The sequence below is a fragment of the Cynara cardunculus genome (genome assembly GCF_001531365.2).
Source record: "Cynara cardunculus var. scolymus isolate 2C chromosome LG 2, CcrdV1, whole genome shotgun sequence".
Taxonomy (NCBI): domain Eukaryota; kingdom Viridiplantae; phylum Streptophyta; class Magnoliopsida; order Asterales; family Asteraceae; genus Cynara; species Cynara cardunculus.
In genome coordinates, this window is record NC_037529.1 from 68,597,975 (window position 1) to 68,623,981 (window position 26,007).

At 37.1% G+C, this 26,007-nt stretch overlaps 3 protein-coding genes across 4 annotated transcripts; all 3 read left to right on the top strand.

Moving 5' to 3' along the window:
* The first annotated feature begins 1,378 nt into the window (after positions 1-1,378).
* LOC112506731 (fimbrin-1-like) lies at positions 1,379-7,868 on the top strand. Of its 2 annotated transcripts, XM_025110971.1 has the most exons (15): positions 1,379-1,553; positions 1,665-1,862; positions 2,019-2,189; positions 2,621-2,859; positions 2,941-3,112; positions 3,203-3,241; positions 3,620-3,688; positions 3,782-3,898; positions 4,887-5,098; positions 5,467-5,622; positions 5,834-6,033; positions 6,120-6,277; positions 6,371-6,467; positions 7,000-7,091; positions 7,410-7,868. In XM_025110971.1, exons 2-15 carry the CDS (start codon positions 1,776-1,778, stop codon positions 7,656-7,658), a joined length of 2,058 nt encoding a protein of 685 aa, XP_024966739.1. In that variant the 5' UTR covers positions 1,379-1,553; positions 1,665-1,775; the 3' UTR covers positions 7,659-7,868. The 2 variants fall into 2 exon arrangements, with proteins under 2 accessions (XP_024966739.1, XP_024966740.1); XM_025110972.1 differs by lacking the exon at positions 2,019-2,189 and having other exon boundaries at positions 1,381-1,553.
* Positions 7,869-11,260: 3,392 nt separating this feature from the next.
* On the top strand, positions 11,261-19,544 carry LOC112506371 (protein ENHANCED DOWNY MILDEW 2-like). Its single transcript, XM_025110377.1, has 18 exons — positions 11,261-11,670; positions 11,744-11,840; positions 12,549-12,602; positions 12,700-12,866; positions 12,991-13,084; positions 13,228-13,326; positions 13,441-13,688; positions 13,805-13,900; positions 13,975-14,447; positions 14,589-14,734; positions 15,090-15,191; positions 15,463-15,555; positions 16,590-16,631; positions 17,242-17,352; positions 17,938-18,009; positions 18,106-18,224; positions 18,742-18,814; positions 18,897-19,544. Exons 1-18 carry the CDS (start codon positions 11,261-11,263, stop codon positions 19,542-19,544), a joined length of 3,144 nt encoding a protein of 1,047 aa, XP_024966145.1.
* Positions 19,545-21,009: 1,465 nt separating this feature from the next.
* LOC112507310 (cell division protein FtsZ homolog 1, chloroplastic) lies at positions 21,010-25,764 on the top strand. Its single transcript, XM_025111843.1, has 6 exons — positions 21,010-21,340; positions 22,306-22,405; positions 22,513-22,742; positions 23,245-23,412; positions 24,482-24,715; positions 25,301-25,764. The coding sequence occupies exons 1-6, from the start codon at positions 21,101-21,103 to the stop codon at positions 25,544-25,546; spliced, it is 1,218 nt and encodes a 405-aa protein (XP_024967611.1). The 5' UTR covers positions 21,010-21,100; the 3' UTR covers positions 25,547-25,764.
* Positions 25,765-26,007: the final 243 nt, after the last annotated feature.

A 26,007-nucleotide genomic window follows, 5' to 3' on the forward strand; every position in this document is an offset into this window, starting at 1 on the left:
CTAATTTTTTCAAAGTCAAATTTCTTAGATAAATTCCAATTTCACTAATTTTCATTCTGAAAACCAAACGTCCCCTTAGTGTATAACTCCCTTTAAAAGCTTATTGAATAAACCATTTTCTATATCATTAACCATTTTCACAAAATGACCACCAAAATTGATTTTGACTATAAGGCATGGATGAGTCCACGTGTATATCATTTGGTAGACAAAAATCAGATATTATATCTAAAAAATGGGCAAATCACCTTCAAAAAGTTGAATTTGACATCTATTGTTGCATCATAAGTTGTCTTCACTAGAAGACAGAATAAAGGTTAAAATCGCCCCATATTTGGAGAAAATGAGGGCGATTCATATATATCATATATAATATCTAATTTTTGTTTTCCAAATGGTATAGATGTGGGATCCATCCATACCTTATCGTCAAAATTGCCCGGTCATTTTGTAAAAAAATCTCCGAAAAATGATCATTTTGTTAGTTTATCGTGTATAAAATGGTCATTTTGGGTATTTCCTCATCCTTAAATTCAATCTTTGACGTTATTTAGTTAACTATTAAGATTGTATATGGGTTGGATTGGATTGGTTGAGTCATGACTTGATGACAATACTACAACAACATGGTTCAATAATGGTATAGTGATCGGTATCGATGGGGGTGGGCGGGGGCTGGGGGTGGTCCAAGCAAAAATGGAGATTCCACTTTTGTTGGAAGAATCCATTCCAATTCATACCAACCAAATGGGTTGTCAAATCCATCAAATTCCATTCTAATTTTTTCAAAGTCAAATTTTTTGGATAAATTCCAATTTCACTAATTTTCATTCTGAAACCAAACGTCCCCTTAGTGTATAACTCCCCTTAAAAGCTTATTGAATAAACCATTTTCTATATCATTAACTCACCACCCAACAATCATATATGATTGGTCAAATAAGCCGTAAGTTCCATCAATCTCATTAACCTGCTAACAAACAATGAAAAACCAATCAAACATCAAAAACCGAGTTTTTTAGCATCCCTATAAAGTATAAACAATCATCAAAAGGGGTCATTTGATTTATTTATTTTAATAACAAAACGAGTCCTTTTTGTAATTTCAATATTATACATACATTTATTATATCTATATACGAACCCCAACCCACCCCACGTCGTCAACCGACCAAAGACCATGATCCTGATATGGTTGAAACTTGCTCGACTGGAATTCATCGAAAGAGACGCGTGTAAAGATCATCCCCACCTCCGCGCGTACGGCCAACACCACAATTTGTCCATCACAAAAAAAAAGAAAAAAAGAAGATTAAAATGATAATGGCGAGACAATCGTTTTTCTTAAATGGCTTGCTCTTTCCCACATTCATGGCAAGATGGTCCGTACCCGAAAGTCGCTGTGCTCTTCTTTGCTCTTTTCTCAAGCAAAATACCCAATAACCCTTTTCGATTTCCAATCCAATCTCCCCCACTTGACTTCTTTCTTGAATAAGCTTGTTTCTTGAATCCAATTCAATCAAACAGTCGAAAAAACCAACTGATTTCTACTGGTATGTTTTGCTATTATCCTTTCGATTACTGATGATCCCCCAAATCTTGATTCTTGATTACTGATGATCCCCCAAATCTTGATTTCGACTTCTGGCAAATGGGTTTTGTAGATTTTCTTGATTTGGAACTGGAATTGGAATTAGTACAAGTTTTTGGGAGATTCTTTTCTTCGATAAGGAAGTTGAAAAGGTGAAACTTAACTTGGGGAAGAACAGAAGCAGATGTCTAAATTCGAAGGGGTTCTTGTTTCTGATCATTGGCTTCAAAGCCAGTTCACACAAGTTCAACTTCGTACACTCAAATCCAAGGTTTGAACCCCATTTCAATCGGCTTTGATTTGTACCCTTTTGTGCTATTTGATTCTTCTGTTGTATTGATGATTTTTAGATTGACTTTGTTTGATAATCTTTACAACCTAAGATTGGTTCTTGAATCTGTTTCTTGGCTTTTTGGTTAACGTGTAGTTTCTATCATTAAAGAATGAAAATGGTCAAGTTACTGGTCAAGGTTTGCCTATCTTGCTTGCAAAGTTGAAGCCTTTTAATGAGATTTTCAAGGAGAAGGAAATAGGGGACTTATTATGTGAATCTGGTTTGGATATGAGCAAAGAAATGGAATTTGAAGGCTTCTTGAGGGTAAATATCATTTCTTGAGGTCTTGTATTTTTGGAAAGGGGACTAATCCCGGCAAATTGGGACCACAAGAAATAAGCTCTGATAAACTCAGTGGCTACAATTGTCGTGTATGCCTTGGAATCGAACCCTGGTCAGATCCCAGGACCTCAACGACTATGCTACAACCCTTGTGGTTCTTGTCGGGTAACATTTTTCTGGAAGGGTGTCCGAGGCTATGCTTGGACTAATCCCGGAAAATTGTGACCGCAAGAAATCAACCCTGATAAACTCAGCGGCCACATTTATTGTGTACGCCTGGAATCGAACCCTTGGCAGATGGGATATTCCACCACATCCCCGAGGACCTCAACCACTACGGCACAAGCCTTGTGGTTTATATTTATGATTTTGCAATCTGCATTGTGGGTTAATTGATTGCATTTTGTGGGCAGGCTTATTTGAATTTGCATTCCCAAGCTGCTGCAAAATTGGGTAATTCGAATAACTCATCTTCGTTTCTTCAAGCAACAACCACGACTTTACTTCATACGATCGATGAATCAGAGAAAGAATCTTATGTTGCTCATATCAATAGCTATCTTAGAGATGATCCATTTATGAAGCAGTTTCTTCCCATAGATCCAGCTACAAATGCTTTGTTTGAGCTTGCTAGAGATGGGGTTCTTCTATGGTATTTAATCAAGACTTTCTTGATTCTGTTTTTGGTCAAAGTTTGAGTCCACCGTTTGAGATTATTTGAGCTTTAATGCAGTAAACTCATCAATGTGGCCGTGCCCAATACGATAGATGAACGTGCTATCAATACAAAACGAGTACTTAATCCGTGGGAAAGAAATGAAAATCATACACTTTGCCTTAACTCTGCTAAGGCTATAGGATGTACGGTAGTAAACATTGGCAACCAAGATCTGGTGGAGGGAAGAGTAAGCTTTTAGGCTTTATTCAGAGATATATTCATATGTGATGCTTTTAGTTTTGATAACTTGACTTTTTGTCTTTCATTGAATTGGCAGCCCCATTTGGTTCTTGGCCTAATTTCTCAGATTATAAAGGTAGCTTGTTAATCCCCTCTTATATATAGAATAATTATTGGTTAGAGTCAAGTTCAAACGAGAACGGTGGCCAAATAAGAGAACATGAGAACGGCCACATCACATGTGAATTTACACTAAACTCGCGTGTAAAATCACATGTGATTACGCTTGACCTAGGTCGCGGGTCAAGTTGCCCGTGCGCCCATGCATTGACCATGTTTCGTAATGGGATGTGATTCAGTGCAAATACACATGTGAATGGGCCGTTCTTGTATTCTCTTGTTTTTGACCCTGTTCTCATTTGATCGGTTATTGGTTCTAGTATGTAATTTTTAGCCACAAAAACAGTTAATATGATTCTTGATCTCATATTGCTTGTGATTTTGGCATCTTCAGATTCAACTTCTGGCTGATCTCAACCTTAGAAAGACACCTCAACTTGTGGAATTGGTGGAGGACAACAATGTAATTGTCAGTCTTTCTTTGTATTCGTTGTTTTGTTTATTTGTGAATCGTTTGTATTCACAGAACACAATGTTGTTATGAACCATTTTGCAGGATGTTGAGGAGCTTTTGGGATTAGCACCTGAAAAAATCCTGTTAAAATGGATGAACTTTCACCTTAAGAAAGCTGGTTACAAGAAACCCGTTACAAATTTCTCGTCTGATCTCAAGGTAACTCCTTTTATGTTGTTATATTGACATTTTTTTTAATTGTCTTCATTTTTAACAAGCCAATAGGATACCGTTTGTGTTGCTCCATTATGATTCCATTCTTTATAAAAACAAATTATAAAAATAATTAAATTATATTTTTATTAATTGATTATTACAACATAAATGTTTTTAACATTTTTAAAACATTATTACATACAATCCTACGAAATCCCGTGAAACACCAAGCACCCCTGAAGGATTTCAAAATCTTTCAATGAATTCCTGAGATTTCAACTCCAAGAAATCCTTCAAACCAAACATGGGATTGGAATGGAATTCAATTCCAAATCCCTCCAAATCCAAATCCAATCCTGCAAACCAAATGGGACCGTAGGGCATGTTTGTTAGCAGCTTAATGAGCTTAATGGGACTCGCAACTTATTCGGTCAGCTATACTCGACTGTTTGGTGTGGCTTAATGATATAGGAAGTGGTTATTCAGTAAGCTTCTAGGGGGGAGCTATATGCAGAAAGCCAAGTTTTTTCCAAACATGTCCCTCCAAATTAAAAAACACGCTTCTTCCATCTATGAAAATACCCTCCTAAACAAAAATCATCCTCATTTATACAGACAAAGTAATTCACACAGACAACTTAACATAATCTCGAACAATTGGTTTACCAATGTCTTACTCTTGCAGAAAACCCAAAAAACCCAAATGTCCCAAGAGAAGCGGTTGGAAGTTCAAAGCAATTGACAAAACTACCCTTATATCCTACAAATTTTAAGAGAACTTTTACTTGACAATGCATAGATGTTGAAAAAAGTGCTGAAGTGATTAAGTGAGGGTATTATGTCAAGAGTGTTTTCTATTGCCTCTAAACCATCAAGGGAGGCTTTCTTTTATAACAAACAAGTCCCACACTTAAAGATTCAGATGGGTTTCATTAAGCTCATCTTGAGCTTAACAAACAACTTCTAACACTATCATTTGCTACATTTGTAGGATGGAGAAGCTTATGCGTATCTGCTTAATGTTCTTGCTCCAGAACATTGCACACCAGCCACTCTGGACACCAAAGATCCTGCCGAAAGGGCAAATTTGGTACTTGAGCATGCTGAGAAAATGGATTGCAAAAGATACTTGGCTCCCAAAGATATTGTTGAAGGCTCGACAAATTTAAATCTTGCATTTGTTGCGCAAATTTTCCACCAAAGGTCGGAGATGGTGTCGTTTGTTGGGGAAAACCGCATAAAAAGGAAAAAACTGAGGAACACCCTGGTAACCCCTTATCTGGACGGTATGCACATGTGCATACAAGTAATTTGTAAACATTTGTTCCGATATGCACATGTTCATAACGTGCACACGTGCATAAAAATCAAGCAACAACTTCAATTACTTGTATGCACATGTGCAATACCTTCCAGATGAATGATTACCAGGGTGTTGCTCAGTTTTTCATTTTTTTTGGGGGGGCTTTCCCTTAACCTCCCTCGTCGTTTGTTACCGTTACATTTGTAGTATGATAGCGTTTTCAACTTTTCTAACACGTGTACGTCTTGATGATATATCTATCCTGCAGGAACGGTTTGTCTACCGATAGCAAAAAGATATCTTATGCTGAGATGATGACCGATGATGTACAAATGTCAAGAGAGGAAAGATGTTTCAGACTTTGGATCAATAGTCTTGGAATATCTTCATACGTGAATAATTTGTTCGAGGACGTCAGAAATGGGTGGGTGTGCATAAAGATCGTATCTTTTTGTTACTTGCATGATAATACTTCTTCATATTTGAACAATTTGTTCATATCTTGGGATTTCTTCATATGTGAATAATTTGTTTGAGGATGTCAGCATTGGTGGATGTGCATAAAGATCGAAACTTTGTTACTTGCATGATAATACTTCTTCTTTACGTGTTTTTTGTTCATGGGTTTTTCGCAGATGGACACTTCTAGAAGTTCTTGATAAGGTTTCTCCGGAATCGGTTAATTGGAAGCATGCGACGAAACCTCCTATTAAGATGCCATTTAGAAAAGTCGAGAATTGCAATCAAGTTATTAAGATTGGAAAGCATTTGAAGTTTTCCCTTGTGAACGTAGCGGGAAATGACTTTGTACAAGGGAATAAGAAACTTATACTCGGTATAATGACGTATTAATCTTCGACTTGTTTCGTAGGCCGTTTTCGATGTACAGAAACCAATTTTGTGTACGTTAATTGATTGCAGCTTTCTTGTGGCAATTGATGAGGTTTAATATGCTTCAACTTTTGAAGAACTTGAGATCCCGCTCTAACGGGAAGGAGATAACAGACGCTGATATTTTGAATTGGGCAAATAAGAAAGTGAAGAACACTGGGAGAGTTTCTCAAATGGAGAGTTTTCGGGTTGGATTTGAATCTTGTTTCTCTATGGCTCGCTTTTTATCGATCGTATTTGTCGTCACAACCTATTGCTCATCTTGTTTGATGATTGTGCAGGATAAGAGTCTCTCGAATGGGATATTTTTCCTCGAGCTTCTTAGTGCAGTTGAGGCTAGAGTTGTCAACTGGAACCTTGTAACCAAGGGTGAAAGTGGTATGGTTTTTTTAGGGGAAAGTTCGAAGAGAACCATGAATAATTATTCATAATGAAGAACCTTGAATATTTCAGTCAATCGCAAGTAGCACTTTAGCAACTTGGCAAATCCACATTTTTTATTTTAATATTATCCACACAGGAACAATTTGGCGAGTTGCTAAATTGGTATTTTATGAATATTAGATTCATAAAAAGTAGATTTCGCAAGTTGCTGAAGTGCTACTTATGAAATCTTGGCTATTTCGGTCAATTGATTAAAAAAGGGGCTATAAATGGAAATGGGGAGTCTAGAATGACTATTTCGGACAATTTCCCCTCTAAATATTCATGGTATCATATATTTTCATCATGAATAAATTTTGTGATGAATATCTATCACCACATTCGTTACGAATAATTCGTTCCCATGATCTCAAAATATTTCGGTTCTCATTTGAACGTGCCCTGGTTTCTTTAATCATAAAAACTTTATACAAACTATCAAATCCGTCTTTTAGTCGCTAATTTCATGATACGGTGGTGTTAACAGAAGAGGAAAAGAAGCTGAATGCAACTTACATTATCAGTGTCGCACGAAAGCTTGGGTGCTCAATTTTCTTGTTGCCTGAAGACATCATGGAGGTAAATCGAAACTATTCACAATGAATATATGTATAAATGTGTATATATAGAGGGAGGTTCAGGGGAAACTATTCATTTGGATGGTATGTGCATGTACATACAAGTAATTGAAGTTGTTTCTTGGTTTTTATGCACGTGTACATGTTATGCACATTTGCATGCTGGACTAATTGCTTAGAAATTACTTGTATGTAAATGTGAATACCATCTAGATGAACGGTTACTAGGGTGTTCCTTAGTTTTTCGTTTTTTTGCGGTTTTCCCTGAACCATATATATATAAGATAAGAATCGGAAACTAATACCATTGGGGAAACAGGTGAACCAGAAGATGATACTTATGCTCACAGCCAGCATTATGTACTGGAGCCTTCAGCAATCTTCAACAGACGAATCCGAATCATCTCCTTCTTCTATCGCTGCAACTCCCGAAGCATCCCCGGCACCTTCTATGAACGGGGACGAAGAGAGCTTCGTGGGCGGTGAAATGACCAATTTGTCCATCGATGATGCAGCCTCTGATACGACCGTCTCTTCGAGTCAAGAGAACGACACTTTGTTACAGTAATATGTTACTTATATTTGTAAGTAAAAAAAGGGAAAGGTAAGAAAGTAAAGATAAATTCATTGAAAAAAGCTAGATAGAAAGGGAACATATGATGATGATGATATATACTGAGATAGATTTGTTTCTGTTTTTTGGTGGAAATTTTGTTTTGGCTTATTGAATAAGCTGTACATTCTTTCATGCAATATTCATAAAGTATTTTGTTGGCCCACTTGTAGATATGTTCACAATTACATATGTTTAAGTAGAGTTGCATAAAGAAGTCCAAGTCTGAACATGAGCTGAACCTCGTAAGCTTGAGCCCAAGCCCGGTTAAAGCCCCCCGACGCTAAAAAACCAGATCGGATGCTCTTTCAACATAAAAGCCCGAGTCGTTTTTGCTTACTGAAAAACGAGTTTAGAGGGTTGGGCCTTGTACATCTCTGTGTTTCGGTGTATATGAAATGGTCACTTCAACAATTTGGAAAAAAGTTTGAATTAAATTTGATCGTATTATGAATTCATATAATACATACAGATTCCAGGTTAATGAAAAAAAGACCTCGTTTGGTCTGCAGATCTGTTGGTGATTTTAGTGTGATTTTTGATTTACAATCCGGTGATAAGTCAAACATAGGTGAGTTAGGAGGTGTTAAGTGCACACTCACAAATGATGACTCTATCATCTTAGATCGCCATAAGTCGAGGGTCAAGGGAGTGCACCCCCTTGCAAGGTTGTAGGGGCAGCACCCTTAGCGGGGTCCAAGGGGTAGAGCCCCTGGCAGTGGTCCTATTGGTTCCTATGTGGTCATGTTGGTTCCTATGAAGAGCCTTTGATCCTTAAGATCAGAGCCCTTGCTCCATGTAACCAGAGCCTCTTGTTCTCTAAAGAGCTTCATCTGAGTTCTAGATTCTAAGTATTAGGACTAGAGTCTCTGGCGTTATAAGATAGATGATTTGAGCCTCTAGGCCCCCTGCATAGAGCATTTGGTCGTGTTTTCTCTTATGGACTCGTTGCTTATGACTCTGGGTTAGTTGTAACCGCTTTTAAATCTTATTCGTTAACAGTCATGAATTCATAGTTCTGTCTTAACTGTTTAACTGCTCATAACCATCGATCTCTCATATAAACGTGTCAACGAGAAATCTGGCATAAGAACTCAGTCTTACAGCCTTTTAATATTAATAGTTTCATTTGGATGATCTCAATACTAAATTCGTGATACCGAGGGCAATAAGGGTCGAATTATGTCTTAATTGAGATTTTAGATGTCTTTTTGCTCCAACAGATTTTCCAAATTGAAAAAAGTAGGAGAGTGTAAAAATCTCCAAATCTGGAGATCACCCTAAAAATGATTACAATATGAGAGAAATATTTTTTTAATATATTTCCAACAATAGAAACTGTAAGTTGTATGTTATACCCACGACACGTGTTACTCAGATACATTCGTAAACCTAAAGGGTCGTACACAAAGAACACGTATGCTTCCACTAAATAAAGAATCTAAACATGTGTATCGTTTTGTGATTATTATAATTGCAAGGTTTAATCTATAAATATGTATGTAATTATCTTAAATGTTTTTAGATAATTATATAAAATATTATTAGATAAATAAATAATCATTTTAGATAATGATTAAGCCTTATTAAGAGTTATGGTCAATCTCGAAGACTGACCATATAAATAAGGCTTAGGGGCTAAACCAAAGAAGAGAATTGAGTTCTGATAACTAGTTGTAACCTCAAAACCCTTACGATACAATTATAGAATTAGGATTCTTTGGGCTAGCATCCGGTGGGAGTTCCAAGCGTGTTCGTGTGTGGACAATCGATGGAGGAAACCTGATTTGGTTTCTTAGTGCTACATCAAAGTTTCAATTTCAACCACAAGGTAAATATATTAAACACCATATGGTTTGTGTAGATTCGTTTCAATTGTCAATGGAACCGACTTTGAGTTTTATTTAGAATTTTTTTTTCTAAACGTTTTTGTAATCGAGTTCTGTTTTTCCGCTGCGTTTTATCCGGTTATTTTCACAAACTAAAACCCAACAGAAACTTTGAAAATAAATATTTATAGAGAAAATAAATATTTTATTAAATGAAGTATTTCATCCTCTTAAGGGGTTGTTTGAGATTGCTTATTTGAAATAATTTATGTTTTTCTATAAAAATACTTATCAACTTATTATAAGTTAGAGGAGTTTAACTTCTTCAAAAACTCCTCATTATCGGTTTGACGCCGATATAAGTTGTTTATCAAAACATTCAGAAGTGCTTATTACCGGTATCACGCCAGAATAAGTTAATAAAAGTTATTTTTATAAGCAATATCAAACACCCCTAATTTTGGAGAATCTAAAAGGTGTTTAAAATGACAAAGATTTAAATACAATGGAAATGCAAAACTTTTAATCAATGACAATTGACAAATAGTTCAGGGACTATTTTTGTAACTTCTTCGAAAATTTAACTTTATTTCCCACCACCCCGTTGTTGCCAAAACAGAAACCGTCAGACTTCCGGTCATCCTCGAGTTCCACGGCAGCAACCGTCATCTTTTACGCTGATACCGCCATAGATACAGGTAATCTGTGATGGTGTTTTCATTATATATATGTGCGTCTTAACCCTAGTTTGCAATAGAATCTCCAACTAACGCACATTCCCTTTTGTCCACTGGAAATTGAGTGAAACTTCCAAGAACTTGCTGCTCTTAACTTATGATGATTTTTTTTTGAATTCTGAGACATGCAGGTACGATAATGGTGAAGTTTGTGGCTATTGTATCAATTATCATCCTCTCATTCTTAGTTTTTTTCGAGATCAGCAGTATAAACATCTGATTTATATATTGAATTCATCCTGTTTACCACTTTGTTATAAACCCTTTTAACTTACCATTGCATGCGATTGTTGATGTGCGGGTAATTCTAGAATATGATCTCGCCATTGCAATTTCATAAGGAATGTGATTGTGTGAATCTGTTATTGGCTTGAAGTTGGAGAAAAACTAAAATCTTATTCCGTCTTTCAAAGATCAGCAGTACGAACAGCTGAATCAAATAGTTCATTTCTTGATTTCGCCCGTCTTAATTGAAAATTCTATGATGTTATAAATCATGTCAACACTTGCTATAGTACAAGAATACTAGTATGGGAGCAAATAGCAATCAATTACTTATTAATTGATTTCGCTTGCCTCTTCATCAATTTCTGTAAATCTGTTAGAGCTTTCTTACATAATATATAGTGTAGGAATGCATATGTGCATGTTACATGAGTAATTTGCTTCCGATCCTTGTTTGGTAATGTTGTGAAGATAGGTTTATGAATTCAGCCTATGTTAAATTGTGGTCAGCCTAATGCTGTAAAGTGTAAACCTGTTCTGGTGTAGGGAAGTTTCACACGAGTGAAGTGGGTCCTACAGTGATGCCACGTCATCACTGGAAGTTTTAACATGAGAAAATATGCATGTGCTTTGAGAAACAAGAAGTCTTTGATTCTCTTATCTGCTTGTGTAAACGTTTCCTACAATGACCATGTACAATTGTGTAGACTGATATGTACACATGCTTATAGTTTTTTTTGTAGGCATAGAAGTGTGGTGATATTACATGGATTCTTCAGATGATGAGGGAACAACTCTTCTAAACGTCATATCAGACTACTATTTCGTGGGTGCGGAAGATGAACCCCTTTCATTTACAGAGTTACCTGTCCAATGGGTTGAGAGTGAGAGTTTAGATGACAACAATAGCCAGATTTTTCTGAGGGGTACTGCTGATAATGGTCTTCAAAAGCTATATAGGCCGGTGAAGGCTTGGAAATGTGATCTTTCCAAAGTAAAGCCAGAGATATCAGCACTTTCTAGAGATAACAATTGGATCAAGCTTCTAAAACCCAGGAAGAGTTTTGAAGACATGATAAGGACAATCTTGATCACTGTGCATTGTCTTCATTTCTTTAAAAGAAAACCTGAAGCATCTGGCAAATCTCTTTGGGACCATCTGTGTAAAGTTTTCAGGTATGTATATTTCTGTGCGGTTGGACTTTCATCTTCTGTATGTGTTTGTTGTAACAATATTTCCAATTTTTAGCTTGTATGACATTAGGCCTTCAGAGAACGATCTGGTAGATCATCTCAGCTTCATCAGCGAAGCTGTGAAAAGGGACAAAACATTACGAAAATCCGAGGTTTGTCTTGCTATTCTTGGAGTTGTGGACGTATATGCATGGAAACACATTTAAATATATAATGATGCTTGAAATGATTACAGGTTCAATTTTTTCTCTTCGTTGCAGATAGGGTCCAAAGTTTAATTTTTAATCATTTTGGTAGCCCTACCTATTTATTGTTTGAAAAGGGTTGTGAGGATCTATGGTGTTGATTAGTAGTCACATCTCATCTTGAGTAGTTTAGGCTAGTACAAATTACGAGGAAAGGGTATGGGGGAGTGTACACTGTCATACCGCTAGTGAACTGCGTTAAATCTCGGTGTCGATAAATTGCGTTTCGTTGTATATGCTTTGTCTTTGCATAATTTGTTGTCATTTACTTTGTGGGTTAGTATTTCTCGGTTAGCATTAGTTTGCAACATCTTAGATCTCGTTATCCGCATTTGTTGTATGGGTTGATTTTACACTTGGATTTCTACTTGCATTTGGGACCATATAAATCCTTTTTGGTGTTATATTTGGCATATCCACCCCAACAAATCGTGCCTCTAGCACTAGGTAGCCTTACCTCTTAGTATATAATAACAATATACAAAAGTAAACAAATGGCCTTGTCCCCTAATATCAACTATATTGAAGTATAAATTGTATAGTTTGATTGGTTAAATATGCCTGCATCTCAGTCTTGGTTTTAAGTTTTGCTGTTAATATTACCAAGTGTAACAGTTTTTGGCTTCATTTCTGGAGAAGAAACCTGGAAAGAGGAAAGCTCTTGATGAGGTACAATCTGACTTCTGGACTTGGTTTGGTTTCTCGTGCCTAGTCACTTCTTTGATTCAACATTTTGTTGACATTGTGTGAAACATTCGCGTCACAGAATGCTGAAGTTACTATGAAACCCAGCTTTATAGTTGATGATATGAACGGTGAATGTGGGGATGAGGAACTCACCATAAAAGCCATCAAAGAGTGCGAGTCTGATGATGAGGGCGATGGTTTTGAAACAGTTTGTGCAATCTGTGATGATGGCGGTGATCTTACCTGGTAATATTGTTGCTTTTTGCATGTAATTATGTTTTGGTTTTGGTTTTCTTTGAACTAATGATGGAAGTGGTCGTTCAAATCCTTCAATTTGGAGGCTTTAATGATGTATTTTGCTATACTGCAGTTGTGAAGGGAAATGTTTAAGGGCATTTCATGCAACCATAGAATCTGCAGAGTCCAAATGTGAATCTCTAGGCCTACGTGCTGAAATAGTGCAGGTGTTTCACCATTTATGATTCAGATGATTTTATCGACCTGCACACTTCGTAATTTTTCATTTTATTCATTTGATCTATTTAAGGTCTCTATCGTTTGTGCATAATTCATGTTCAGATGCATTTTATCTGTATTTCTTTTGCAGAGATCACGACGTTATTTTTGCCCAAACTGCTCTCATAAACAACACCAGTGCTTTGTTTGCGGTGAATTGGGGTCTTCTGATAAATCTTCTGTTGCAGAGGTGCCGATTTTACTGAATACTTTTTCGCCTTTTCCCATAGTTATTTGCTGAACTTTAGAAAATGTTTTTGTCTGTTAAGGTAACTTGAAAATAATTGACTTAGACGTTTTGTAGGTTTTTTGCTGTAGTTCTGCAACTTGTGGCCATTTTTATCACCCAAAGTGTGTTGCAAAGCTGCTTCATGAGGAAGGTGATGCTGCAGCACAGGAACTTCAAGAAAAGATTGCTGCTGGTGAGCCATTTACATGTCCTGCCCACAAATGCCATAAATGTAAAAAGGGAGAGCATGAGAAGGTGGAAGCCTTGCAATTTGCTATTTGCAGGCGATGCCCGAGGTCATACCACAGAAAATGCTTGCCTAGGTTAACTCTCTGTTCTACGTTGAGTATTTCTTTTTGAAAAAAAGTACCCTCCAGTTAAATCTGATTGCAGTTGTTTAAATGTCTACTTACATAGTTGGTTTTTGATCTTTTTGCAGCCAGATTGTTTTTTGGAATGAAGATAATGACGAAGACGTTATAGCCAGGGCTTGGAACGGCCTTTTGCCTAAGTCACGTGCATTACTATATTGTTTGTAAGTCAGAGATACCTTGTTTCGACCAAGTTTGCAAGAAAAATTAACTAACTTATTTCTTTGGCACTTGTCAGAAAACATAAGATAGACGCTGAACTTGGCACTCCGTTAAGGAACTTAAAATTTCCAGATATTGGCCATAGCAAGAAGCAACCAGTAGAATCGTTAATAAGAAAAAAGGAAGTTGCGGATTCAGATTACACATCTGAAAAGGGGTCTTTTTCAAAGTCTCAGAAGACAAGAGTTGGGAAGTTCTCTTCAGCTGTTAGACCAGTAGATTCTTCCAAAAAGAGAGTGAAAATGTCATCTGGGTCAGAACCCATGAAGAGACAGAGAGTAATGGACAACTCTAAGAAGCTTTTAGAGAAGAATTTATCAATGAAATCTGGCAGGCCCAACTTGGATGATGACAACCCTTCCTTGGGGAGTAGATTGGATGATTATATTATGAATGAAAATGAACCAAGCAATTCTAAGAAGGATCACATTTCAGTTGATAAAGAGGAGCAGACCCCAAGAGCCACACCTCTGCAGACTGAAAACAGAAGTTTGCCTCTTCTGCATGCCAATTCACGGAAGAGGTGGAATTCTATTCCTTGAAGAAGTGGATCTCTCTCTCTCTCTCACACTCTCTCTCTTGTTCTTACTCTTATTAAACTGGCTTTGAACCATGAATGCCATTGCAGAGTACTGGCATTGATGAAAGATGCTGCTTCCTCTATTTCGCTGGATAAGGTAATAAAGCGTCATTTGGAGAACTTACCATCGACACATGCAAATTTATCCAATGTGGACAGATCCATTATCTTGGCTAGGGTGGAAGGCTCTGTGGAGGTATCTTTTGGGTTCAGTTTTGCTTTCTGTTTCTAGGAAAAATGATAAATGCCTCTACAGGTCAGGTTCTAAGAAAACCGCAAAAAATGAAAAAACCGAGTAACACCATGGTAACCATTCATTTGGACGGTATGCACTTTGCATATAAGTAACTTGTAAGCAATTTGTCCGGTATGGACGCATAACATGCACACATACACAAAAACCAAAAAACAGCTTAAGTTACTTGTATGTACATGTGCATACTGTCCAGATGAATGGTTACCAAGGTGTTCTGCAGTTTTTCGTCTTTTTGGTGGTTTTCCCCAGAACCTCCCTCATGCCTCTACAATCGTAATTTACTCTAATGGCACAGGCTGTTCATTTAGCTTTGAGAAAACTAGACGGAGGATGTAGTATTGAGGATGCAATAGCTGTTTGTGAGCCTAGTGTTCTTCACCAACTAATGAGGTGGAAGGTACATGTCAACACGATCTGATTTCTTCCGTTTGTAATGGCGCTCTTTATTAATGTTATTTTATTTGATTAGTGGTTAATAGTTTTGTTAGAATATATGGAAGACCTAACATACTCTCTCTAAAAGAGCCTTTATATAGGAGGGACTCCAAGTTTCTTTAGTCAATGGATAAATTAATCTATTACTTTTAGAAGTTATTCTTTTAATTGTAATCTAATGCTTGGAATTGTAGTAAATTTATCGATGTGGGTTTTTGACCACTGTGATGTAGGATAAGCTCAGAGTGTATCTGGCACCTTTTCTATATGGAATGCGATATACGTCCTTTGGTCGCCATTTTACAAAACCGGAAAACTTGGAAGAGGTGACTATGTTATTGATCTACTTGGAAGTCAAATTTGAATGCATCTGCTTGTAACTCATCTTCGCATCAACATGCTTTTATTGGCCACCATGTATGCTAAGTTTTAGATTTTTAGTGTCTATAAATATGAACCTGGAATTAATTAGAAATTGATTTTAACTTCTTTCCAGTAAGAAGCAGTAAGTACCGATCTTGTAGAGCCATTTGTGGAATTGTTGTTATAACGCCCCATAGCCCAAATCAACAGCCGGCCCCAATAACTTCCGGTTCAACTTTAACATCATGGTGAAAGTTATTGGTAGCCCACAACTTTTAGCTTATAAGGAGCTCAAAAATTTACTTTTCTATCCATGTGGGACGGGTTGTTACAAACCCGCAATTAAACTCCTGACACGCTCGTCAGGTCTGCCCAGGATCTGCCTTCTTGTAATCGGCAATGTGGGATTCTACTAAGATGCTACAAAATACCCCCCCTTACGACTCATCATCCCGGATGAGGTATGCCCCACCCTCCCAATGGTACAAGGATCTGCTCTGACCTCCGATACCGTATATGTAACACCCAAAAGCCATTGAACAGGCTGGCCCAATAACTTCGAATTAAACTTAAAGCCATGGTGGACGGCTTGTTACAGTAGTGCACAGAAGATTAGTTACTACTAGTCTATTCATATATCCAAATGTAATTTTATGTCCTTTTTTCTAGTTCATTATAGTGTCTTCGACCAACATGACTTTTGACACTTGTACTTGGTGATGCATCGGCTCTTGTTTCTCTAATTAATCACCCTTCTTTTCTTATTCTTAACCATAGATCATACATTCGTGGCATAGTCTTTTTATGCTCTTTTCTACCAAAGTCATATAATTGCTGCCTTCTATGGTCGTGCTTGCTTTGCATTTTTTGGCCAAGATGCCTGTTTGTGTTTACGTTTGTTAATTTTTTCTCTCATTATTCATTATCTTGGGTCTGAAACTTCCTGCAAGTATGAGCCTAAGTTAGTATTGATCCTTTTTTGATTTTAAACATGCAGATTGTCGACAGACTTTGTTGGTATGTTGAAAATGGTGATACGGTAAGAATTAATTCCAAAACCTACCAAGAAAATGATAATTTTCTGGTTATCAAGTACGACATAATAGTTTTGGTACATAATATGTATTGATTGTTTCAGGTATATAGTAAGTTTTTCTTTTTGAAAGAGAGGTATATAGTAAGTTGATAACTAAATTGATTATTAAGATATTTAGAGTCAAATCATGCTTGATATCACAATAATACATCTCAAGTCCCAGAGGAAGGTTCCGTTAGGAACCCAAAATTGATTAGGAGCCCGGGAAGCACCCATAGTGCGTCATGTGTCCCTCTTCAGGATGAGTATTCATCATGAATAACACATTCATGATGTGAATGTGGAAGTATTTTTATTCATCATGAGTCACACATTCATGATGAATATGGACGTGCTATTCATCATGAATCACATGTTCATGATGAATATGTTACAACATTCATTATGAATAACATGTCTATATTCCTGATGAATAAGCCATGTGTCACACGCGGGCCGTTCCCGGGTTTCTAATCAATTTTAGGTTCCTAATGGAACCTGCCTCCAATTCCTATATTTACTGCAGTTGCTTTTCTTTACTCTTCTCTGATATATGACTTCTTTTTCTTTGCAGATAGTCGATTTTTGCTGTGGAGCAAATGATTTCAGTTGTCTCATGAAAAAGCGGCTTGATGAGATGGGGAAAAGTTGCTTCTATAGAAATTTTGACATTAGCCGACCAAAGGTGAACATTTTCTTCATTCAAGTTAATGGCTGTAGGTTTAGCATGCTTATTTTTATCCAATCAGATGGTGCATTTTTCTTTTTCCAATTTCCTGAAGGAAAACTTTGGGTGAGAAAGGTAATGAGTACATCTTTGTTGAGTATGCCGAGCATTCCAAGGCTTATAGGTTTTGTGTTATTGAACTTAATGATTCTATATAGAATCGTATTTTCTAGTTTGGAAAAAATTCAGGGATAAGATATTCTATATTTGATGTCTTGTGAATTTTTTGACTCCATTGCTTTTTACCTGTCTCAAATCTCATTGTTGTCCAAAATAGAGTTGGTAGCATGGTAGCATGATTTCTAAATATTAAAGGGTCTTTGGCCTTGCGGTATCTGGGTCCTTTGGTCTCTTGAGGCGTTAGGAGTTCAAACCTCACCAAAGGTGAGGAGGATGTGTGAGCTTATTTGTTGCATTTGTCATATATAGATATTATATGCTTCAAAAGAAAATATAATTAAATTTTAAAGCAGCTTGGGGAAGAAACTTACCTATTGTTCTACTTCATTTGCATGCTTCCTAATTCTTACTTTATGAATTCAGAATGATTTTTGCTTTGAGAAGAGGGATTGGATGAAGGTTCTTCCAAAGGAATTGCCCGATGGATCAAAATTGGTGAGATGACTGTTGTTCTTATGTGATGTAGTCGACTTGAAACTCATTAGCATTGATTTTTCTCATTGCTTTATCTTTCTTATATCTCTCGAGTAGATCATGGGACTAAACCCTCCATTTGGAAAGAATGCATCTCTTGCAAACCGTTTTATAGACCAGGCGCTTCGGTTTAAGCCCAAGCTTGTCATTCTTATTGTTCCCACAGAGACTAAAAGGTATTATGGACAGTCTCTTACTCGCTCGCTCTTTTATAGACACACACTCTCACGTGCCAACCAATATACTCCCTCTGTCCCAAAACAAATGTCCACGATGAAAAAGGTACAATTTTAGAAATGTGTAATTATTACACTTTTTAATTAACGAATTTACCCTTAATAAATAGAGAGTAATGAATTTTTCCATCTCATAATTAAGGATAGAATTGGAAAGTAGGCACAAACTTTTGATAGTAGGTACTTATTTTGGGAACAAAATAAAATAGAAATGTTGACGCTTGTTTTGGGACAGATGGAGGATCTGCCTATCGGGGGAGGTTCATTTAAGAATCTTAAATATTTTAGGAAGCCATGAACTACCTATTTTGTGAGTATTCATTATGAATATTATTCATCATGAATACTCACACAAAAGGGGGCTTCTGGGTTTATAAAATATTTGAAGTTTCTAAATGAACCCCCCTCTTTGCCTATCTATTTATGCACTTGCATCTAAATGCTCATCTCTGACCAGGTTAGATCGTCGTGAAAAGATAAGAACTTCGTATGATCTGGTTTGGGAGGATGCCAATTTACTAGCTGGGAAGGTACATTCTGCTGTCCATTTGCCTTCAAATGTTGTTTTGTACGACCTGGTGACTTTAAAATTGTCGTTTTCTTCTTTTCTAGTCTTTTTATTTCCCTGGATCTGTTGATGCCAATGATAAACAAGTGGATCAATGGAACAACACTGCACCACCGCTCTATCTTTGGAGTCGTTCAGATTGGACTAGTAAGTATATAGCCATCGCTCAGCAGCATGGCCATGTATCCAAGGAACCCGAAGCAAACGTTCATGCCTTGGATTTGCATGCGGAAAACCACGAGTTAAATGGTGAAGTTTCCATGCCGCTTGATAATGATATGAACTTGGCTAAAGATGGTAAACCGCTGAGCCAGGGAATGCATGAATCTTATTCACATTACAACATTGCCGCCAAGGACCCTTTTGTAGGTGCAGCATACGGGCGGCCAGACGGCGGTAGTTTTGTGAGTCCTGATGGTAGAATCAGAAAACCGGATGCGATCCAATTTTCTGGGCATGAAAGGGATGGTTACAATAGACAGGCTTGTATTGAGGATATCAGAAAATATGGAATGGATCCTTCTTCAAGTCAAAGACCAGGTTTTTCGAGTGGATACAAGTTGAGCCCCACAAGGATGAACAATATGCGGGGGCCTGGACCTGGGGTGCGTATGGACTCCTCCAGTTTTGCCCCTGGCCCGCCCCACCCTTTTCTACAGCAAAGCTCATCGGGCGGGTGGCTGAATGAGTGAATGAAGTTTAGCATGGATGGCAGGTTCTATTTTACTTCCAACTCTAATGTGTAATTGTGTTTTACTCGTTTAGGAGGGGTTACAACACTTGTTCACATGTAGTTAAACATGATATGGATGCTTTGTGAAGATGAAAGTCATCTTATTTTGGTACAAGTCTTTGCTTAAGTGAATATAAAACCAAAGCAAGCCACACCTGCAATTTGGACAAATCCAAAGAAGGTTTTCCCGTACGTTCGTCACAAAATATTTATAAATCCCAATACACCCAATGCCAGATAGCCGCCAAAAAGCACAACCCAGAAAACACAATACCGCTCCAGCCACACCTTCGTAACTCCAAATACCCGGATTCGTTAACCCCCCCTCCCCCCCAATAGTCCAATCGTCCCATGAATTGGTTATTCATAAACGAGTCATGAAGGGTATAACGAACATACCTAGTCTCCACATTGGATCAAGAACAGGGTCAGAAGGATTAAAAACTGCTAATTCATACAGGGCCATTGAACCGGCCAAACTAGCAAGTACTGTGTTTGGTTTGAAGTCTCATTCATATTCTTTTCTTTTCTTTCTTATAAAATTCTCAAACCAACAAACCCAGTATATTTTACTCATCAGAATCTATACAGACTTAACCTTTGTCTTGAAGGTAAGTTGTTAGATGTTTTTTTTTATCAGATATATGATTTAATCACTTTCTTCTAATTATGGTTTTGTTGAATGAGTTGAGATTTTTTATAAACCCTAGAGAAATGGAATCTATAAGAATGTTTAATAGGTAATAATGTGAATTTGAAAAAAAAAATATTTTGAAGAAAAAGAATTAATTTTTCTTTTTGCATTTTTATTAAGTATCAAGTATGATGTAATGGGTCATTTTTCTATCAAAAATTTAGTTGATATTTTGATAAAGACTTTAATAACTATTTATTTGTACTATTATTATATACACACATATATATACAAGCAATTTGTATGGTATGTATGTGTGTAAAACATACACAAATACATAGAAACCAAGAAACATATTCAATTTTTTTATTAACCTGGATATCCAATTCGCTATGTGAGCCGACTAATCCTAGGACAATCACTGCTTTGCATATAACTCAAAGTCACCGCATTTGAACTTTCGTGGCCACAAAAGAATTTTTATTTCTCCTTGGATTTGAACCCGAGACCTCCTGGTACTTTTGACATTTGGAGCCAAATTCAAAACAATCAAATACCACCCTTGTATTTGGATACTGTACAGATAAATAGTTGTTAAAAGTATTGTTGGGTTTTATTTGTTTAAGGGTTTTTTTTTTATCAATCTAATAAGACACATCCTTGTATTTGATTGACATAAAAATATCTAATGTTTAAAAGACAAAAAGAAAAACAAAAAGTTAAAGGAAAATAGGAAAGCCCTAAATGAGCCCAAAGAGTGTATTCATCTTGGCGAGCTACTTTCGATTTCTATTGCAATTTTGCAATCGAAAGGGAGGGCAGCCATACCCATAGCCATTCTTCCAATCCAACTTCAGTCACTTTCTTTGGAAATCGCATTCATGGCCACACACTTCTTGCTTCGACTCTCCCCCAACCTAACTCCTCCTTCCTCCTCCACCGCCCCTCCTCTTTCTCCCTTCTTCTTCAAAACATGCCCTTCTCCTCGCCCCCCGCCGCGACGTCGCCCTTCCGCCGTTTCTTGTTCTTTTACCTCGATGGAGTCTGCAAAGATTAAGGTCGTCGGTGTCGGTGGCGGTGGCAACAATGCTGTTAACCGAATGATTGGTAGCGGATTGCAGGTGTTTCATTTCTCTTCCATTTTCTGGGGTTATCTCTTAGAAACCCACAATTGTTCTCTTTTCTTACTTCTTGAATGTGTTTGATTTGGTTTGGTATAGCTGTTGTTCAAGAACATGTAGTCATATTTACAGCCTTTTTGATCTCTATTGCATTACATTATTCTTTAACAGAATTCTGTTGTCTTCCAACAATTCCAATTATATCTATATTATTCGTATTGAAAATCAGTTTCATTCAAGAAAAATGGTTTTTCTTTTGTGTTGTAGATTTTGCTTCTCAGTCTTGAAATGGGTTTTATGATTCGTTATCATGTTACAGATTTCTCATAATTTGTGCATAATCTTGGATATTTTCTTGTCATCAGAGTATATATATATATATATAATATATATATATATATATATATATATATATATATATATAGAGAGAGAGAGAGAGAGAGAGAGAGAGAGAGGGAGGGAGGGAGGAAAACCCAAAGAAATGAAAAACTGAGGTACACTATACAAGATCGAGTAATTGAAGATATTTCATGGTTTCTATGCATGTGCCTGCCGGATAAATACTTAAAATTACTTGTATGCACCTGAAAAAATACTTAAAGATTACTTTTATGCACATGTGCATGCTATATAGATGAATGGTTACTAAGGTTTTCCTCGGTTTTTCATTTCTCTGCAGTTTTTTCCCGAACCTGAGCCTATATATACCCTGAAAACCGTTCATCTGTACAGTATGCACATGTGCATAACATGTATACGTGCATAGAAACCGGAAAACATCTTCACTTACTTGTATACAATGTGCATACCGTGAAGATGAATGGTTTTTAGGGTGTCATTTTTTTTTCTTTTTTTGGGTTTTTCCTTGAACCCCCCCCTCTCTCTCTCTCTCTCTCTCACACAGACACACTATATATATAAGTTATGATCAATTCTTTGACAATGTCCGATTTGATGAACAATAGGGTGTTGATTTCTACGCCATAAACACGGATTCACAAGCCCTTCTGCAATCTGTTGCAGAAAACCCAATTCAGATCGGAGAACTTTTGACTCGTGGACTTGGTCTGCTTCTTTCCATCAACATTATTTATAATCTTTAAGCTTTTTGTTTAGATTTTATGTTCTTAATTCAATCTGGATGAGATTGATATATTTGTAGAGATATGCAGGTACCGGCGGGAATCCACTTTTAGGAGAACAGGCTGCAGAGGAATCAAAAGAAGCCATTGGTAATGCTCTTAAAGGATCAGATCTTGTGTTCATAACAGCAGGTATGGGTGGTGGTACTGGTTCTGGTGCTGCTCCAGTTGTAGCCCAGATAGCAAAAGAAGCCGGATATTTGACCGTTGGTGTCGTAACTTATCCATTCAGCTTTGAAGGACGCAAAAGATCAGTGCAGGCAGGTGACGGGATATTATGCTTCTTTAGAAGTTGTATACCATCTTAATTCTATACGTTTTTCCGCATGAAGATTGATTATTTATCCACCATTTATCTTGTTCTATCGATGTAGGGGTTGTTTGGTTGGTCTTCCATAAGTCTTGTATAGATAAAGTTGTCTGTGTGGATTATTTAGTCTGTATAAAGTGGAAAGGTTTTTGTTTAGGAGGGTTTTCTAATAGATGGAAGGAGCATGTTTTTAATTGGGTCGAGCAGGTTTAAAAAAAACTTGGCTTTATACATAAAGCTCCCCCTAGAAGCTTATTACATAAGCCACTTTGGTTGTCATTAAGCCACTACCAAACAGTCATGTATAGCTGACCAAATAAGTTGTGAGTATCATTAAGCCCATTAACCTGCTAACAAACCTCTGTTATATGTTTTCTATGCTCTCAAGTTACCATCTTTGTTGTCTTTCCAAAATTGCGAGCCAAGGATCTTGATGTTTCTGTGTTTTTCAGGCTTTGGAGGCTATTGAGAAGCTGCAAAAGAATGTTGACACACTTATCGTGATCCCGAATGACCGTTTATTGGATATTGCTGATGAGCAGACACCGCTTCAGGATGCTTTTCTTCTTGCTGATGATGTACTCCGCCAAGGAGTTCAAGGGATTTCAGATATAATTACGGTGAGTCCTTTGTGGAATGAGATCTTTTTGTGTCTTCTTAGAGCCCGTAATACTCATACAAAGGATGCGTTTGGTATTCGAGACCACACATAATAAAAACTTGTCGTTCCACGCAAGGTAAAAGGTGGAGTTGGGCCTCAAGGCATTTTACCTTAACGAGGCGAGGCAGAAATATATATACAAATACACCAAAATATGTATATATACACATTAATATACGATATATATAATACTAAATTACTAAGGGTGCTGGTTTTGTGGTTCTTGACAGAGGAAAGAGTGAAACCGTACGATAGACTGAGAACGTGTGGAAAAATTGGTTGCTTGGAGAAAGGAAGGGTCAACCCATATTTTTTGATTGAGAGGAGAAAGTAGTAGCTTTTTAGGTTTTAAAATATTAAAAGTACAAATTGGGCCCATTGGGCTTTGACTTTTACTTCTTTAAAATAAAAAGGACACTTGTATTATAAGGAGAACTACTGCTGCTATAAAACTTATAAAAAAGGCAAAAAACCCATTGCCAAGGCAGATCATCTGAGGCGTACGCGTCGATATTGACTGAACCAAAGCAGATCATCTGAGGTGCGCTTTTGGGTCGCCTCGCCTTGAGGCGCTCCTCAGGTTGTACGCCTTAAAACGATTTTTAGAACCATGGTCCCACGTTTGGTGCGACAATTAGATGGGGACAGGCTAGGATTGAGTGAGATTAAAATGCATTTTTTTTCCATCCCACCAAAATAGATGGAACAGCAATCAGGGAGATGAGACAACTTTAGTAAATTACTAAACTATCCATGTCAAATTACAACTCTAAAACCTTCCACAATTCTCACACCTGCTTACCTCCCTCTCGCCTGGGAAGTTGAATCTTGACTCTTATCCAGTCTTGTCTACGTACCAAACACACACTAAAGAACCAACCTAGCCAGACCATCATTGTTATGTTGTATGTCGGTCTAGGAGGGATTCTTGGAAACTAATAACAATTTCCTTTAAGACTTGGACTTTATTTTTCCTATTTCTTAAGACGGTGGGCGTATCATGAAATGGGTGTGTTTGATTTTTGCAGATACCTGGGCTGGTAAACGTGGACTTTGCGGATGTTAAAGCAGTGATGAAAGATTCTGGAACCGCAATGCTCGGTGTGGGAGTTTCGTCCAGCAAAAACCGAGCTGAAGAAGCAGCGGAACAAGCAACTCTTGCTCCTTTAATTGGATCGTCGATCAAATCCGCTACTGGAGTTGTTTATAATATTACTGGAGGGAAAGACATAACTCTGCAAGAAGTCAATAGGGTCTCTCAGGTACTACTACTCAATATGATCCACTATGTGAATTTTTTTTACATATCACATATGATAATATATGTGTGAGTATAGACTACGTATTATCGCATGTGATCATATGCGTGTGAGTATAAGTTACGTATTATCACACGTGATAATATGCGTCTAAGTATAAGTGATGTATTGTCACACGTGATAGTATAAGTGATGTATTATCACATGTGATACTATTTGCATCACAATAAGATCGATAAATGTATGTGATTAACAAAAACATCTACAATTATCATATAAGATTGATATGATACAAATTATCAAATGTGATGAGAAAACCTATTATCAAACTGTTACAGATTTATCTTTGTGATGGAATTGGTTTATTAACGATTATTAGAAATCGGTTTGGAAAACAAACTCATCCCCCGTTTATTAGGGATTACGAAATGACAATAATACCCTTTTGAATTTACTTTGATAATGTTCTATTTGATCCATTTATTAAATATGGTATGTGCCCCATATTCCTTTTCGTCTTCTCGCAAATGAATTTGCTTCTCGCATGATCCTCCCTCTATATTTTGAATCTGGTTTGTTTATTATCAGGTGGTAACAAGTCTGGCAGATCCATCAGCAAACATTATATTCGGGGCAGTGGTCGACGAGAGATACAACGGTGAGATTCATGTCACAATTGTTGCTACAGGATTTGCACAATCGTTTCAGAAATCTCTTCTGGCCGACCCAAAAGGAGCAAAACTTGTTGATAGAAATCAAGAAACCGCACAGCCTTCGATTCCCGTGACCACGTCCTCTCCATCTCCCTCTCGTTCTAGGAAACTTTTCTTTTAAGCGGATCATCGTATCACGCTCTAGGAAACTCTTCGTTTTACCAGCTTCCCAAGAAAATGAAGTTTGCTATTATGTTACGGCTTTTTTCCGTTTTCCTTTTCACGTTCAGTAATTGTTGCAGAAACCCGATGGTTAGTACCATGACGAGCAGAGATCGATTTTTTTTAGATGTATAAAAAGAATGTCGACTAGAATCAACTAGTGAAAGCTTCATTTTGTATTCTTTTTCTTTTTTTCTGTTAACAATGGGTTGTTCGGGTCGGCTTGCACGCATCTTAATCAAAACAATTCGATGTCCACTTTTGGTGCTGTTGCTCGGAAAATCAAGTCCGAGGGGCCGCGATGCAAAAAGAAGTACCGATGGCCTATCTGAATTGGGAAATTAAGGGACTGTTTGACAATTGTTGAATGGTTTGGTGCAGAATGATTAAGAGACTCGTGATATAATGCAAAATGAAATA

Bases quoted from the DNA above. Each gene is read 5' to 3' on its own strand.
- LOC112507310 (XM_025111843.1), top strand. From the start codon at position 21,101: ATGGCCACACACTTCTTGCTTCGACTCTCCCCCAACCTAACTCCTCCT. The intron at 21,341-22,305 runs GTGTTTCATTTC...GATGAACAATAG, and splicing joins TGATTGGTAGCGGATTGCAG to GGTGTTGATTTCTACGCCAT. The intron at 22,406-22,512 runs GTCTGCTTCTTT...AGAGATATGCAG, and splicing joins ACTTTTGACTCGTGGACTTG to GTACCGGCGGGAATCCACTT.
- LOC112506731 (XM_025110971.1), top strand. From the start codon at position 1,776: ATGTCTAAATTCGAAGGGGTTCTTGTTTCTGATCATTGGCTTCAAAGC. The intron at 3,242-3,619 runs GTAGCTTGTTAA...TGGCATCTTCAG, and splicing joins TAATTTCTCAGATTATAAAG to ATTCAACTTCTGGCTGATCT. The intron at 7,092-7,409 runs GTAAATCGAAAC...TTGGGGAAACAG, and splicing joins TGCCTGAAGACATCATGGAG to GTGAACCAGAAGATGATACT.
- LOC112506371 (XM_025110377.1), top strand. From the start codon at position 11,261: ATGGATTCTTCAGATGATGAGGGAACAACTCTTCTAAACGTCATATCA. The intron at 13,901-13,974 runs GTAAGTCAGAGA...GGCACTTGTCAG, and splicing joins CGTGCATTACTATATTGTTT to AAAACATAAGATAGACGCTG. The intron at 17,353-17,937 runs GTGAACATTTTC...TTATGAATTCAG, and splicing joins TTGACATTAGCCGACCAAAG to AATGATTTTTGCTTTGAGAA.